Source organism: Ananas comosus, linkage group 3 (assembly GCF_001540865.1).
Source record: "Ananas comosus cultivar F153 linkage group 3, ASM154086v1, whole genome shotgun sequence".
Lineage (NCBI taxonomy): Eukaryota > Viridiplantae > Streptophyta > Magnoliopsida > Poales > Bromeliaceae > Ananas > Ananas comosus.
The window spans coordinates 1,128,153-1,145,624 of record NC_033623.1 but is presented as its reverse complement, the minus strand read 5'-3'; the positions used below and the strand labels follow the sequence as shown (position 1 = coordinate 1,145,624).

The 17,472-nt window shown below is 30.7% G+C and overlaps 1 protein-coding gene across 1 annotated transcript; it reads left to right on the top strand.

The window, feature by feature from the left end:
• LOC109707063 (auxin-induced protein 15A-like) lies at positions 16,882-17,278 on the top strand. Its single transcript, XM_020228129.1, has one exon. The coding sequence runs from the start codon at positions 16,892-16,894 to the stop codon at positions 17,267-17,269; it is 378 nt and encodes a 125-aa protein (XP_020083718.1). The 5' UTR covers positions 16,882-16,891; the 3' UTR covers positions 17,270-17,278.

Here is a 17,472-nt window from a genome sequence, read left to right as displayed (position 1 = left end):
GAGACCTTTTTTAGGACTTCCAATTCATATATATTTTAGGAACTAAAGTGAAAAGCATAAAAAATTTAAGAATCAAAATTGACATGAAAAAAAAGATTAAATAGGCGATAACATGATAATTTCGATAATTATAAAATATTTTTTAACGATTGCTATTTTATCACAATGAAATTAAAATGTTTGAAAACTTAATTGTAAAAAAAAAAAAAATAGGAACCAAAAAAAAATGGTGGAAAGTTTGGGCAACACTATTCAATTAATCCTAAAAAAATCTCAAAAAAATTTGTGGACCCCACAATCCCATAATAAGGGAGGCCTTCTTTGAGTTCCAAATTAGATAAAATTTTAATTTTGTTATATATCTATAGTAAAAATAAAAAAAGAATTGTCCTAGGAAAAAATAAAAAAAAATATTGAGAGAAAAAAAATAAAAAAAATAAGAGAGAGAGAGAGAGAGAGTGTATGTCAGTGAGAGGCAAAAAAATAAAAAATAAAATAAAAGGTGGGACTCACCAAAGCTCCCCGCCAAACGCAGGGAGGCTTTGGTGGGTTTAGGGATGTCAATGGGTATGGATATCCGAAATATTATCCGAACCCGAATCCGAACGGGACGGGTTTACTGGAGCTAAACGAGTATGGATTCGGTTATGGGATAGAAAATAAAAATTCGACGGATATGGATACAGATATGGATTTTGTATTTATCCGATTCGAACCCGAACCCGAATAAATTATATATATACATACTTTATTTTATTTATTTATATAATATATAAAATATATAATAATTTTTATCTCTTAGATCTTCATTCAAAGGTATGGATTTTTAAAACCTGTCCGGTCCGGGTTCAGATTTCAGATTTTTGGTCCTGTATGGATATTGGTATGAATTTTTAAAATCCGCCAGATTCAGGTCCGAGTACTGGTTTTAATTTGGTTTCAGATTCGAATTCGGATTTTTAAAAATTCCATCCAAACCCAACCCATTGGCATCCCTAGGTGGGTTCCCAATTCATAATATAATAAATGTCTTACTATTGGAATATTGGTTTACAGAATTAGAATCGAATTTATGATACATCACATACCACCCGGGATTAAATGCCACTGTTATTAGAAATATAATTTACTATTATTCTTATAATTTTATTTTTTTATATTTTTTATTAATGTAGTTATTACTATTTTAATATGTTTATACAGAATCTATCCCTTGAGTGTACGCACAAGCTACAATGGGACTACTAGACCTTTCATGGGGGCCTTCATTGTGGTGCGGATTCTGTGGAATGGAGCATATTCCGGGTTTATTCGTTTTCACAAGAGTACTACGTACACTTCGGGGGGGGAGAAAAAGGTCGGGGGGAGTCATGAATTTTGACCGTACGATATATAAGTGGTTACATCTGATAGGTCCGTGCACTTATTTTCTCTATTGCGTTACAGTGACCACGATGACCTCGGGAACAGGAAAAGTTTACGGAGGCGTTGCTCACGAGGCCCCAATTTTTCTGCATGGGAAAATCGATTTCCAACTTTTTAGGCACCGTTTGGTCCAGGTATAAGCAAGAATTAACTATTACAAGAATAAATACAAGTATGAGGATAAAAAAAATAGTGTTTGGATGAAGATTGGGTTGTTCCCGAGGATAAGAACAATTTTAAGTAATTTTATATAGAAAATGAAGGTATTGGTGGGGATAACCGAGAACTACTATTATCGGATAAAAAATTAACGTTTGGGTATAAAGTGGGGGATAAGGGCCTATTTCTATCCCTATTTCCTAACCAAACGCTGCCTTTAATGAACTAATGTCATGTACAGCCTTATTAGAAAAAAAAATTCCCAACCTAGCCATCTTTTAAAAAAAATTTCTAACCTACCCTTCTTTTAATAATTAGAAAATAAAAGATAACTTTAATAGTATTTATATGCTAACTAGGAGAGAGAAATTTTTTTCTCTCTCTCCTCCCAACCCTACTAATATTTAAAAATAATTAATTTTTGTTATAATATTATTTATTAAAAATTAATATTTAATAATTAGTATTATTATTATTATTATTTAATATTTTTTTTCAGAAAGATAGCATGATGCTATCCTCTTCATTTATTTTTTTTAGAAATAAATTTAGCTGGAATAATAATAATTCAAACTCAGAACTTCAAATACCGACCACCAAGTGATTTACCACTTGTACTAAATACTAGTAATAATAATAATAATAATAAAATTATCATTCAATAATAATGATATTAAATATTAATTTTTAATTATTGTTATTATTATAAGAATTAATTGAGAGGAAAGAGAGAGAAAATTTTTCTCTCTCCTAATTAACATATAAATATGCTCTTAAGTCATTTTTATTTTCTAATCCATCAAAAAAAGACTAGATTAGGAATTTTTTTTAAGAAGAAGGCTAGATTGGAAATTTTTTTTCTCAATAAGGCTAGATGCCGCATTAGTTCCTTTTTAATTGGAAAAGCACTTCCCTTCTTCTTCTTCTTTTTTCTCTTTTTTTTTTCAAAGAAAAACTAAATTTTCATTAGTAAAAAATGACAAGAAGCTGAACAAAACAGAATACCAAAATATAGACGTTCAGAGAGTTCAAAATCCCTTCTTTTAATCACCCTTCTATATTAAAAATTTTAAAAAATTATGTAAATCATTATTTACAATTTTTTAATTTATTCTAAAAGTATTAAAATATTTTTTAAAAATTTAATTTTATTTAATAAATTTTGAGAAGAAATTTTTAAAATTAATAAAAATATTTTGATTCTCTATAAATAAATAAAATATTTTAAAGTTTCAAAGGACGTATTAGGTATTATCCTTTTTTTATTATAGTCTAGCAATTTAAATTTAGAGTAATTATTAAATTCAATTGTAAAATTTTGTAAAAATAGATTTACTGATAAAGTTATCGATAAGCAATACAATTGATCGTACAAATTTAATAAACTGCTCGGTAAACTATCAATTTTGACAGCATTAGCAAAAGAAAAGATCTTATTTATCTAAATTTTTTTATATGTTTTGAATTGGAAATGGCATATATTTTGAGATGTGGAATAATATAATAGATCAACTCGTTTTAGTAAAGTTTTATATCTTAATTTGCCGAATTTTTAAATATTTTTAATCTATTTGAAATTATGCCAAAATGTAGGGTAATAATTGATGCAATTTTAGTACATGGATAATTGAGATCGAACGTAAAGTGTAATGAAACTTTTTATAATTTAGCATTTTTTCTACAATAGAATAAATCATCTTATAAGTAAAATATACTATTTTAACAAGTCGTAAATTTTAAGATTTTTCAAGTATACTATTATAACAAGTCATGAATCCCAACATTATTTTCAAGGTGGAAATATTAAACTCCTAACTTTCAACCCTAATTATTGTTAGATATTTATTCCGACATCCAAATATTTATGTTGGAGATCATGAGATTGTTAGCTTTGAAAAGGGAAAAAAATAATATATTAATGCCTCCCTGACTATTCTACATTTTGAAATTGGACTTATATTTTTTTTTCTAATTAGCATCCCAACAGCTTCTATTTTTCTCTTATTTGAGTTATTTTAGCCTTAGACTTTTATTTTTTTTAGTTGTATTTGATTAAAAATCTTAGCAATGAATTTAATAAAATTTATCACTCACAAAGTCAATCAATTCTCAAAAATATAAAAGGCAAAGAAATACTCAAAATACCCCATATATATTTGAGGAGAAATCTACATACAATTTAGCTTTTATTATTCTCAATAAGTGATAACATGAATCTTGAAGTGGTATATATATATATATGAAAGTTATAGCTGCATTATTTTATGTTGTTTCTCTAAACTTACTCCAATGCATTAGTTTATTATTTTTTATATCATGGTGACATTGCTAAAATATCTCCATTATCCAAACAAACACCCACTAGCTAGGAACAGGGATATCCCAAATATTCTTATTCTACTAAAGGATACTTATTCATATTCTTAATTCTTTGGATATTTTTCTAAGAATCATATGCACTTGTACTTTAGCTTAGATACACTCTTCTTCCTATATATATATATTTATATATATAATGTGCAAGTGGTACCCTATAATGCATGCTATTTATATTTCTTTTCTCTTCACTAGGATGGAAATAATAGAAAATGCATTTTTATCTGCTTGGGCGTTTGGATTGACGAATTTGTAGATTCAACGTAAGTCAAGTGTAGTGGTGTTTGAGTTTTCCTGAAGTGTGATTATTTTTCTGTTGTTTGTTTTGACGTAACTCGTATCACTGAAAGTTAAATTCAATCACTTCTGCTGTTTGTTTTGATGTAACTTGGTGTTGGTAAAATTAGTTTTTTGAGTTCCGTTGTTTGTTTTGATGTAAGTAAGTGGATCCCATTATCTCCTAAATATAGTAATAAATTTATTACTATAAAATTTAACCTATTATATAATTAAATTTTTTATTATTATTTAAAGATAATCTTAATTTATTATAAATAAGGTAATTCTAACCCATTATAAAGAAAGTAGAGTTTAGGTTTTACTGTTTAATAAATTGTTTAGAAAAGGTTGAGTGTGGTGGAAGTCGAGTTCGGTACTTTAGAGCCGGAAGTCGAGAGTAGGTGAAGTGGAGCTCTAACATAACTTGAGTTACATTATAATTTTCACTTACACCAAAACAAATAATGGAAGTGATGGAACTTGAGTTCCATCACTCCACTTACACCAAAACAAACGGGCTTTAGCTGATGAAAAATTGTATCACCTGTCACATCTTCTAATAATCCTTCACAATTTATTCGTTCTCTTATTTTGCATGATCTATAAAATATTAGAAATTATAAGACAGAGTTATCGCTTAGAGAGTTTACGCGAAAATAGAGTTATCACATGCTAACGGTAATTAAATATTTCTCAATTTTAGGGTATAGCCGTATATATAGGACAACATCTTTACTTATTTTTTACCTTCATCCAAAACCAATTATGTAATTTAGAGTTTTAAAAAAATTAAAAATAAGAGGATGATGGACCTCTTCAGCCTAAAAAGTAAATATGAATCTGATGAGCTAACAAAATCGAAATCAAAATTAAACGTAACAAAGATATAGGATTGAATTGAAATAAAGAGAGAGAGAGAGAGAGAGAGAGAGAGAGAGAGTCCAGTTACTATATTTTTATGAGTACGATCGCCTTCGTACTCATAAGTTATTTTTTATGACAGAGCTTCCGAATCGACGATCTATACCGTTAAACATCATTTAGAACATTTAAAACTTCTATAGAAATCAAATTTTATAATTTTTTGATATCATTTACCTTACGATCAAAAGCTAAAAAATTGACAATTTTTAACGGCCGGTATGAGATATTTGTTAGTTTACTAGGTGTAAAAGAGTCGGAATAAGTTAAACTTTTGATAGAAAATTCTATTCACTATCTAAATAAAAATCAATAACTCTGATCTTAAATTGAAGGATCCGATCATCCATTTTAGGATGTCGTTCGATTTTGACTATTCATTTTATACTGGCTTGATATATAGACTTTATAATGATTTCGAAAAATTACGAAATTTATTTTCTAAAAGTTTCAAATACTATAGATCATGTTTAGCGGTGTAGATCGTCGATTCAAAAATTCCAACAGAAAATAACTTATGAGTACGAATGGCTCTATACTAGTATAGTAACTCTACTATATATATAAGTTCTATTCAAAGAGTCAAAGTGACACGTAACTTGTTGGTTGATTTTTTTTGCTTTCCCCATGCCCTATTAAAAATACTTTTAAAATAGAATAAAGAAAATAGTAGAAAGAAAGGGGACACACACATTGCAAGTGGCAAGTTGTCTAACATATCCTCTTTGTTCCATGTGTTGAGGCTTTTCCAAGAGAATATATAAATAGGAAATGAACATGGCTATGCAATTTTTTTTTTTACTTTTTGTCTCCAAATGAGGTGAGAAGACATTTTTAAATCAAAATACTCCCTCCTCTGTGGTCTTTTGCCCTATGGAGTTTGTCCCATGCTTATTTCTTTTCTTAACTTTGTCTCTAGGGATGCAAACGGGATGGATCCGGAGGCGGGAGAGTTTCTCCATCTTTCACTCTATTTTTTATCTGGGCGGGGCGGATTCGGGGGGGGTTACTTTTCATTTTATTTTTGGCTCCCACTTACCGCTCCATTCGGGGCGGATCGGGACGGGAGCGAATTTTTAACGGATCGGGATAGATTGAAGGAAGAAAAGAGTCTCCCGCCTCCTGCTCTATTTACTTGGCGGATCGGGGGGGATTCAGGGCGGGTTATATTTTTTTATATTTTTTGTTCCCACTTACCATCCCATTCGGGACGAATCGGGGCGAAGCTCCACCAATCCGGATCCATTTGCATCCCTATTTGTCTCCAATGGGTATTACACTTGGTTGTTAGTGGGAGTGATTGAGAAGCCACCAAGATATGCACATGCTTGCAGGGCCAACCAACTAATCAATATCCTTCATTTTTGTTTTTTTTCTTTTTTTTTTGAGGGAGATAGATAGCACGCTACCCGCTTCGTTTATTTCATTTAGAAATAAACTTAGCTTGTTAGAGTTATGATTTGTTTCTTAAGGGCGCGTTTGGTTTGGCGTATATAATATTACAGAGTATTTCGATATATCCAGATATCTTGAATTTTTAAATAAGATTACTACTGATGCTACATTAACGCGTTTGGTTTAATACAATAATGTACTACTTGATTGCAGTATTTATAATATTATTATATTTGGTTCAGTTTATAAAATTCAGTAATTTTGACACTAAAACATAGTTTATTTCAAAATTGCCCTTAGTTAAATTTTAGATTTAAAATCTAAAATCTAAAATTTTAAATTTGAAGTTTAAAATTTTAAATTTTAAATTTTAAATTTGAAAATTCAAAATTAAAATTCAAATTTTAAAATTTAAAAGTTGACAATTCAAAATTTTAAATTAAAACTTTTAAAATGATGTATTGAAAGGATTTCGATAGTTGGAGGGGTAACTTATAATTTTATAGAACATACAATATTAACCACCTTTACTAATCCAATTTGCATACCCCTCCTTTCGGTAATATTTTCTGTATAATCTTGCAATATTACTGACCTGATTACATAACGGATGAACCAAACACAGTAATATTGACAGAATTATTTGTAATTCTGTCAGAATAATCCAAACCAAATGCACCCTAAGAATATTTTAAGATTAAAAAGAAGGTAATATCGATCGTTGATTTGATTTTTAGTGCATTTCTTAGGTTTTGTTCAGGCTCGTAAATAAAAGTGTTAATGCATATAGTAAGAAACTTTCACCAAATTTTATTATTAAAAAGCATGTCGTGCAGATCATACTAGTGAAATTAAGATGGTGAGTACAGCAATACCATCTGAAACAAAGGAAGCACATCTCCATGCATTTATGTCCCAACTCCACCGATTGTAGCTTGTATAATTGATTAAATGCCTGATGGTTAGTACTTGAGAACGTAAGTTCGAAACTAATAACTTACCACGTTTCTCTCTCTCTCTCCACAAAAAAAAAAAGCGACACCCTTTTCGCCAAATGGCACTACTTCTTACTCTCTCTCTCTCTCCACAAAAAAAAAAAAAAAAAAAAAAAAAGGAAAAAAAGAAGAAGAAGAAACCCTTTTTCGCCACATGGCGCAACTTCTATCTCTCACTCTCTCTCTCCACAAAAAAGGGAAGGCCTTTTGCCACATGGCGCGACTTCTTTCCTCTCTTTTTTTTGTTCTTTTTGTTCTTTTTTTTTTTTTTGGTTAAATTTTAACTTCTTATAATAATGTCCTCTTCCTACATAGTCTTACAAGCTTCCAAGCCCATCAAACCCTTATAAAACCTCATTATCTCTGCATTGATTGATATTAACGGATTGAGATATTTGGACTACTCCATGTCGATCCTTTCTCTACCACCCAACAACACATGATGCATCAATCCCTTGTCAAAATGAGAAAAAGCACAATTGTGATAAGGGACCAACACATATCCTTTCTCCTGACCTTTTCAACCCTAGAACCTAACTAACTCTATGTCAACTAACTAGAGTTAGTTAACCTCATGTTACAAAGATAATGGCTTAATGACACCTCAAATAACATTTATCCAAACTAGAAAATTCAACCAACCAACCAAAGCTGTGAAAGATAGAGGCTAAGTGGTTTTATATACCAAGACTATATATATAGTACCATGTAATGTGACATAAATTGGCCTTTTGTGTATGCAAAAGTGAAACATACTGTTTGAGAAAGTGGATCTACTGTGCACCCTTGTACGACACAAATTTAAAGTGCATGTTACAACCACACACACAGTTGAATAATTAAGGACATGCAACTAACTAAAATACCTGTATTTACCTGTTAATAAAGTTCTAAACATGATTTATTTATTTGACTATTGCAGTCGTCGATCTAAGTAGCTGTAAACATGACCTAAATCACAGTTTTAGCTTGGTTTAATTACTAAAGTACCATATGCTTGTGTGATCTGTGCCATGTTTTAGAAAACAGTTCTCTCTCAAGTTCTAAAACTCTATTGATTACTCTTTGAAAACGTATCATGCATGTACATAGTAACATAGAAATAGAGAGAAGTTCTCGATATATTTCTCAATTTTTGTGCAAAAAGGAAAAAATGTTGAAACGCCTTCTAAAGTTTGAACATAAGTAAATAACCTATATATCTCTCCAAATTTTAAGTCATACACTTCTAAACTTCTAACATCTTATAAAATTTATCCTTCTGCTTAAATTTCTTTTGATTTTTTTTAAAATTTTCCCTCTTCTCTCTCCTTTCTTTCTTCTTTTTTTATTTTTTCTTTCCGAGCAAAGACTTTACCTCTTTCATAGCATTAATATTTGATGTATAGCACGACTTTTCTAATAGCAAAGAATCAAATTTTCACGAAGAATTCTCTTTCTCAATGCAGAATAATTAGCATTATGATTCTCTTTGAAGCGCAGAAAAAAAGTTAGTAACTGGAAACATAGGGGTGTTTGGCCTAGCTTTTAAAAAGTAATTTGAGTTGAAAAGTGATTTTTGATTCAATAGAGTGTTTGGCAACCTTATTTTTTAAATCTGATTCTGCTTTTCAGAATCAGAAAATTGATTTTGAAGCAACCAGAATCAGAAGCAGAAAAAAACTGCTTCTTGAAATCTGATTCTGATTTTAGACTGAAATTTCAAATTTTTATTTTTATTTTAATTTAATGTTTAAATTTAAATTTAATTTTAAATTTTAATTTCATTTCATTTTTGAATTTTTAAATTTTAACTTTTAAATTTTAAAATTTAAAAAATAGATTTCAAACTTTAAATTTTAAATTTTAATTTCAAATTTTAAATCTCAAATTTTAGATTTTAAATTTTCAAATTTTAAAATTCAAATTTCAAATTTAAAACTTAAGATAAAATTTAAAATTTTCACATTTTAGATTTAAAATTTAAATTTAAAAATTTAAAAATTTTAAATTTTAAATTACAAGTTTTAATCTTCAAATTATAAATTTCAAATTCTTAAATTTAAATTTTAAATATTCAAATTTTAATTTTAAATATACAAATTTTAAATTTTAAATTTTAAATATTCAAATTTAAATTTTATATTTTAAATTTCATAATTATTTTAAATTTTAAATTTTAAATTTCATAATTATTTAAATTTTAAATTTAAAATTTTAAATTTGAACTTTGAAATTTAAATTTAAATTTACATTTTTAATATTAAAATTTTATATTTTAAATTTCACAATTATTTATATTTTTAAATTTAAATTTTAAATTTTAAATTTTAATTTTAAATTTTTTTTAAATTTTAAATTTTAAATTTTAAATTTTTAATTTTAAATTTTAATTTTAAATTTTATTTTAAATTTTAAATTTTAAATTTTAAATTTAAATTTTAAATTTTAAATTTTAAATTTTAAATTTAAAATTTAAAATTATTAAATTATTTTTTAAATTACAATATCAAATTTTAAATTTTGTACAATTTTGAAATTTACAAATTTTAATTTTAATTCAATTTTAAATTTAAATTTTAAATTATTTTGAAATAAAATTTAGTTAAAATATTAATTTATGCAAACATCAAAAATATTTTGCCAAACTGCTTTTAAAAATCACTTCAGAAAAATCGCTTTTATTTAAACTCAGCCAAACGCTCTACAGCTTTTAACCAAAATCACTTCTCCAAACCAAAATTAGTTTTTCAGAAATTACTTTTTCAGAAATTAGACCAAGCCCATATTCTATGTCATAACATCACATCTTACCTATTTTACCTACCTAAGCCAAAGTCCCTTATCTTGTAATCTCACACCTAAAAGCTCACATGATATTTGTATCCTCTCCTCCATCCTAAAATTGAATGACATATATATGTATGGATAAGTAAATATTGAGTGGCCCCAAAACAACAATATATATCCATTAAATGTTAGGGGATATTGGTTTTCCTACTTATCCTCCCAATTTATTAGATCAGGGTTTTTGGTGAGTGGTTACAATAATTTGAGTGTACCCCACAGTTTGGAAACAGTTTCAAGAGGCTCTTGTGAGAAATCTTAAATAGGGAAAGGAACTATTTGGAACAACTCATGAATGTATAATTATATATACATTGTGGGGACAAAATTGCATGATTAACTTAATTATATATTGACCGTCCCTAGCGCAGGTGGCAAAAGGGATTGGTGGTTGGTACCCGAAACCCAAGTTCGAATCTTAATTGATTCATATTTCCAGCTAAGTTTATTTTTAAATGAAATAAACGAAGCGGGTAGCATGCTATCTTTCTCTCTCAAAAAAAAAAAAACTTAATTATATGATTATTGGAAATCTATGATTTATATAAAAAGTATTGTTTGAATATAACTATTTAATTTTTTTAATAGTTTTCTTCAGATTGACCGTAGGTTTAACTGGTCAGATTTTCCTTTGAGGCCTAGAAGATCATTTAGGTGATTATAAGAAAAATACTCACACTACATATGTTCTCTCGATGGCTTTATTTAATGTGAAATGATTTGTTCAAAAGAGCTACCATAGTTATTAATATTTATACACTTATTCGAAACGAAAACGATAATCCGTTTTCTTTAATTTTTAAAATTTCCGGGAAGCGACAATTTGTATAATTTCCTCCTTGATTTGAATTTTGAGGTGAGGTTTCTTATAGTGAGGGTGATTGAGCATCATGTATTTGAAAATAGCTTCTCTTCTACTAATTGACTGGTGATTAATCCGATTGAGACGGATTCGTACATTTCACGCAAGCTAATCCCTAGCAGGGAAAACTTCAAAAACCCCCTTTGTGGTTTCATTTTTTTTCACTTTAGTACTCTGTGGTTTAAAATATATCAAGTTAGTACCCTGTGGTTTATCACTTTATCACTTTAGTACCATGTGGTTTAAAGTGTATCAAGTTAGTACCCTGTGGTTTTGCACTTTATCACTTTAGTATCCTGTGGTTTCGCACTTTATCACTTTAGTATCCTGTGATTTAAAAATCACAGGGTACTAGCTTGATACAAAATTAAAACCGCAAGGTACTAAAATGATAAAGTGCAAAACCACAGGGTACTAACTTGATACACTTTAAACCACATGGTACTAAAGTGATAAAGTGAAAAACCACAGAATACTAACTTGATACACTTTAAATCACAGGGTGCTAAAGCGATAATGTATGAAACCACATAGGAGGTTTTTGAAGTTTTCCCTCACTATTTCATCAACCATATATTTTTTTGTTATAACTAATAATTAATCAATACTCTCTGCTCTAATAGTTTTTTTTAAAAAAAAAGAAAAAGAAAAATTGCTCTACAAGGCTTTGTATGTGACCTTCAAAAGTTCAAACTGGTTTAATTAAACTTTTAGAGTTTAAACTGGACTAATTGTTCCTAAGTGGAATGACTCAATAACCCACCATGAAAAAGATGTGCATTATATGTAGTGGCCTCTTACAAAGCATTTAGCTACTTTTACTGTTTTAGTTGATAAGATGCCATTTTTATCAAAAATGTGCTGTACTAATCAAGTACTTCACTTTTCCAAATGCCTGAGAAAGCAATCTTTAAATTATTGAACTAAATAATCGCGGACACAAAGTAACTGTTTGGTCCAACTTTTACTTTTATTTTTAGAAATAGTAATAGAACATCTCACAAAAACCCGACGGGTAAAATGAGATTTTAAGTATTCAAAGTGTTTTTGATTCTACTACGGATAAGTTATTTAAAATATTCTAATATTATAGCTATTCTTCTAATATCACTATTTATATATCATTTCATCAAACAACAGTACATTTATAGTGGAGCAAAGTAGAACCTTACATGAAAAGAGTTTTTCATATTTACGCATGCATAACGTTTGCCTTTATCTTATTCTTTTTTTAGTAATAAGAGATGATCAAACAAACCTAATATGAAAAAAAAAGCAGTTGCCCATAAACAAACATATCTTATAACTTTTAGAACTGTAGCTGGTATATCTTTCTCATGAGATATTGCAAATACAAGCAGCTCTGTTTTGTTTAGCTTAAACAATCAACACAATATTTTAGTCCCATGATTTTTTTTTTTTTCTCTCTTCTTGTGGTACTTTTGTCCATGTGCATTTGTCTCAAAACCAATCATCTAAACAAAGACAAAAATTGCCATGAGTTTTGCAATGTGACTTCTTAGGTAATCACACAACTTTTCATTTTATGTCATGTGTCACCATGATAACATGTAAGAAGAAGAAAGAAAAGTAAAGATAAAGGGATGTTAGGTATGCCCGCATAAACCTTAACTTTGTTGGTATGTAACAACAAATCTTCAAGTGATTCATTAATTAGAGATCACAAAATTCTCTTTATTAGGTGTTTGAAGCTTAGTAGTGAGCATTGCTTAAGCATCCAATATTTTCTTGAAAAAAATGATGATTCCACGTCGATTCTTAGTTGAAACAAATGAGGATTGCATCAATCAGTTAGTTGGTAATGCTTAAGAGACGCAAATAGGACCATTTATTTGTTTATTGCTTAAAACTTTGTACTTTTTGTTGGGAATCCGGTACTCACCCCGGTACCGGATTTTGTGAATCCGCAATTCGCTCCGATATCGACTGTTGTTGATCCAGTACCGATTGTTGGGATTCCGCAACGGAGGCGTTGTCGAATCGAGTTTTTATCATAAATCCGTCTCCTCAACAAAAGTTGATATAATCACAAAAGAAAGAAAAATCAAAACATAAAATATGCGGATAAAATAAGATTCATTAAATAAGATAAGATTACACCTGACTACTCTTCTGCATAGAGTAACTACAATCCGAGCCCTCTTTCTTGAATCTCTCCTACCCTTCTCTCGTCTTCTATAAACCCACAAAGAAGACAACTCTTTCTTTTTCTCTCTCACATGCACGCATGCACCTAGTGCACGCAACCATTACTTTCTCTCCTGGTATGGTTTCACCTAAGAAAGCATTCTCTCTCACTGTACTCTCTACTCCAAAAACATCCCAAAACGTGCTTTTACAATGCATCCTCTAAAACGTACACGAATCCTAGTCGAAAAAAGATTCCTACTCCAATAATTTTCTTAATTGATTTATCTCCAATAGATTTAAATATTTATTCTAATCTAGTTAGATTCATACTGTAATTAATATTTAAATTTTAATTTAACTCCAATAGATTTAAATATTAATTCTTATCCAACTAGGATTAACTACAAATTTAACCAAATCCTAACACTTTTAACATTTGCAATTATACTCGAATTAATCTCTATTTTATTCCCAGTAAAGCTTATAATTTCTGTTTACTGAACATTATCCATGAAAAATTTGTGGGTTTCTTTTATTTTTGTGACATGAACTTATGTAATCCACTAATGTTTTCATACAGGATGTCATGTTCTTTTTCTTTTAAAAAGTAACTTGTCCCTTTGCTACAACATCAAGAGGCAAAATTGGTGGAACCATTGATTGATAATTACCCACCAATTTGATTGCTTTTACCTACCTACCACAAGGCTCTAATGACAACAAAAAAGGGAAAAAATTCACCAGAAAAAAAAAAAAGAAAAAAAAAATGATGACATGGATATGCCACAGCATTTAAAGCCCTTGGGCATTGTAGGCCCTAAGAAAAATAGTGGCCATTTATAGTAGTATTATTGGACCCTCTTACCCTGATAGAGGAGTTTGCATTATTGCCCTCACACCTCTGAACATCCAAGATCAACATCTTATCCTATTTCATTATAGCCTTTTGTTCAACAGGAACAAATGGAGACATGCCACCTCTATGTTTCTGTATCACCTGATGTATTGGTCTGTAATGTAAAAGCCAATCCACACACGCTGGAGACTCTTCAGGAGACCTTTAATGCCACCTGTAAGTAAAAGTACCGGCATCAGTGCCCCGCTTTATTTCGCCAGAAGTTCTTCTCTAATATTATTGATGAGTCAGTACTCGCCTATGTCAGCAGATTAGTAACTCATCAGAAACACCTGAAAGGATCTTCTTGGGTATCCAAAGCATGACCGTTCACCACGACACTACCCTAATATAAGGTTATAGTAGTAACTAGTATCCTCTATTCCTTCATGTAGAGAAACTAAACAGGCCAAGCTGAATATATGAGCCCAGGGAACCCCCATGAGAAGCCCAATTAACACAGGTTCCGAAAAGTAATCCTGGGCCTGGGCCTTGTTCCAATGCAAACTGAGTTCCAACACATCCGTTTTAGGAGCAGGTCAAAATGGGCTGGCATTTGAAAAGGGAGCAAATTTTCTACAACCTGGTGTACAGAAACTTACTGCACATCTATCTACTGATCAGTTTAGTTATAATTAAGTTAACTAGTAATGAATAATAAGAAGTTTTCCGGCATTTCCTCCAACAAATCTCGACCATTTAGAATCCACAAAAGATTAATACACACTTGTTATAGAAAAACCAAAGAGCAACGCCATACCTACTTACACCGACCATCACCAGCGCAAGTGGCAAAGAGCTTGGTGGTTGGTATCCGAGGTCCTAAGTTCGAATTCTAGTTGATTCACATTTCCAGCTAAGTTTACTTCTAAATAAAATAAACAAAACGGGTAGCAAATATCTCTCTCTCTCTCTCTCTCTCAAAAAAAAAAAAAAAAAAAAAAAAAAAAAAAAAAAAAAAAAAAAAAAAAAAAAAAAAAAAAAAAGCCATACCCACTTACATCTTCTATACCATTTTGAGAGGACAGTGATTTAATTCATAGGTAGAGTGGTAATTATAATAGCCAAGAGAAAACTTGTAAGAAGGTGTCACAGCAGCTTACGTAAAAAGGCCTGAGAATTTGAATGAGACCATTTTACTAACATGGTGACATGGAGAATTTTAATTTGATAGTTGTTAAAATTCACAAGGACACTGATTTAATTCATCTTGCCTCCTCAATAATTCATTAAATTGATCGGTTGGAACGAGACACAAATTATCTATAGTTCTATGTACTTCGACTCTTTCTTCAATATTACAGGATTAGTTTTTAACTACAACAAAAAGGATTATATATTAACTCAAGTGTATTCACGAAAAACATTCTACCAAGAACAAGTCATCAACCAACATGAACTCACTGTATAAATAATCAACTAATCATTGAATTATAGACTAATCATATAAGCAATCAAGTTATCAACCATCTATTCAAGAAGCCAAAGCACAAGATTTCAAAGTATACTGCTTTTCTCATTCAGAATCTAACATTTACAAAGAGCACAAGAGGTTCGAAAAGTTCAATGTATCCACTTTAGTTACTATTACAGTCTTATCTTTGTAGCTGCCATTAAAGGGACTTCGAATATTAATAAACCATACTTCCTATTTTTCGATGACTGAGACAGTAACATTAACAACTACTAATCTCGTGAAAAAGTAGGTTTGGTTTCAACTTAATCAGCAGCCGAATCAAAATTGAATACAAAATGTGGACTGAATAAGCCAAGTGTGTTTGAAGCATCAGAAGAAGTAATGCTCTCACCTCCCTCCGAAATTGAATGCAGCACCCAATCCAATGAATGAGTCCTCCCATCCTCTTCTATTCCTTTCCGGAAACCTTATCCTTGGCCCCCCCTACCAATGATGTGGTGTCAACAACTTTGAGAACTTCGAGGAGCAGTAATATGCTCAGTTTCGCTTCGAGAGCCAATCCATTTGGAAAGAGATTGCTCCTATCCATCGGGCGCATTGTACCATTCCATACAGTTTCGTACAGCTTACCTGCTATTAAAAGAGAAAATAAAAACAAAATTAGTATATATATATATATATATATATATATATATATATATATATATATCCCATTGGACCTCCCATCCAACCAATCATCCGAGAATACCCATTTAATGCTTTGAGTAAAATCACTTGATAAGCACCTTACATGCCATTTAACCTTTAACATGGATCAAGAGGATTTAAAGCTCACTTCTAGCTATGTTTAACCGAGAAAATATCATCTGGACCTGGTGCACCCTGCCAGCCATGCACCACCATTCCTCATGTTTCAATCTAATCGTCCAACTCACTCTTACAGAGAATAATTTCTAGATCAAGAAAATGCTACAACTCCCTGCGGTGAGGTCCGAAGTATGAGATGGGAAGCACGACATCTCATTGGGTGGTGCGCAACTGATGTGGTGCTCCCGGTGCATGGTAGGATTTAACATCAATCATCTTATCTAATTCATGCAACCGCTCCAAGACCATGGCTCCCCTACAGTATATAAGCACATGTCATTCCTCATTGGCTCCACACTATTTTCAACTCACCACTAGAACCAATGAAGATACTAAAGGGGAGATTCCTCAAGGCTTTCCTGAAGAAGTGGAAGAAGATGCGCCACGAGTTCTCAACCTCCACAAGTCGGTATAATAAGTTAGAGAGGTCTCTTCTGAATAGTAAAGAGGAAGAGCAAACTACTATTCCAAAAGACGTCCCCAAGGGTCACATGGTAGTGTATGTGGGAGAGGAGTGCAAGAGGTACGTTATTAGGCTTTCCTACCTTGAGCACCCCTTGTTCCAGGAATTGCTTGATCGAGCTCGCGATGAGTATGAGTTCCAGCCCGATTCCAGACTCTGCATACCCTGTGGCAAGGATGTCTTCCTTAATGTTCTTCAGTGTGTTGATCCTTCGCAGCAGTTCTGCGAGTGCTGCTAGCACTGGAAACTTTTTCTTTCTAAATCCTGCTCACCTCCAAAGATGCGACTAATAAGCACCAAAGATGAGTTTTAAATCAGTAAATTTCACGAAAGAAAAAAGAAAAGTAAACACCTTGTTATAAACAGGATAAGCATGTAATATACCATTCGAATGTTTCTTTCGTGCACCACGATAATCTTGATGGAGCTCCCAAGATGAGA

What these genes read in the sequence shown, in the direction of transcription:
- LOC109707063 (XM_020228129.1), top strand. Translation starts at nt 16,892, where the DNA reads ATGAAGATACTAAAGGGGAGATTCCTCAAGGCTTTCCTGAAGAAGTGG.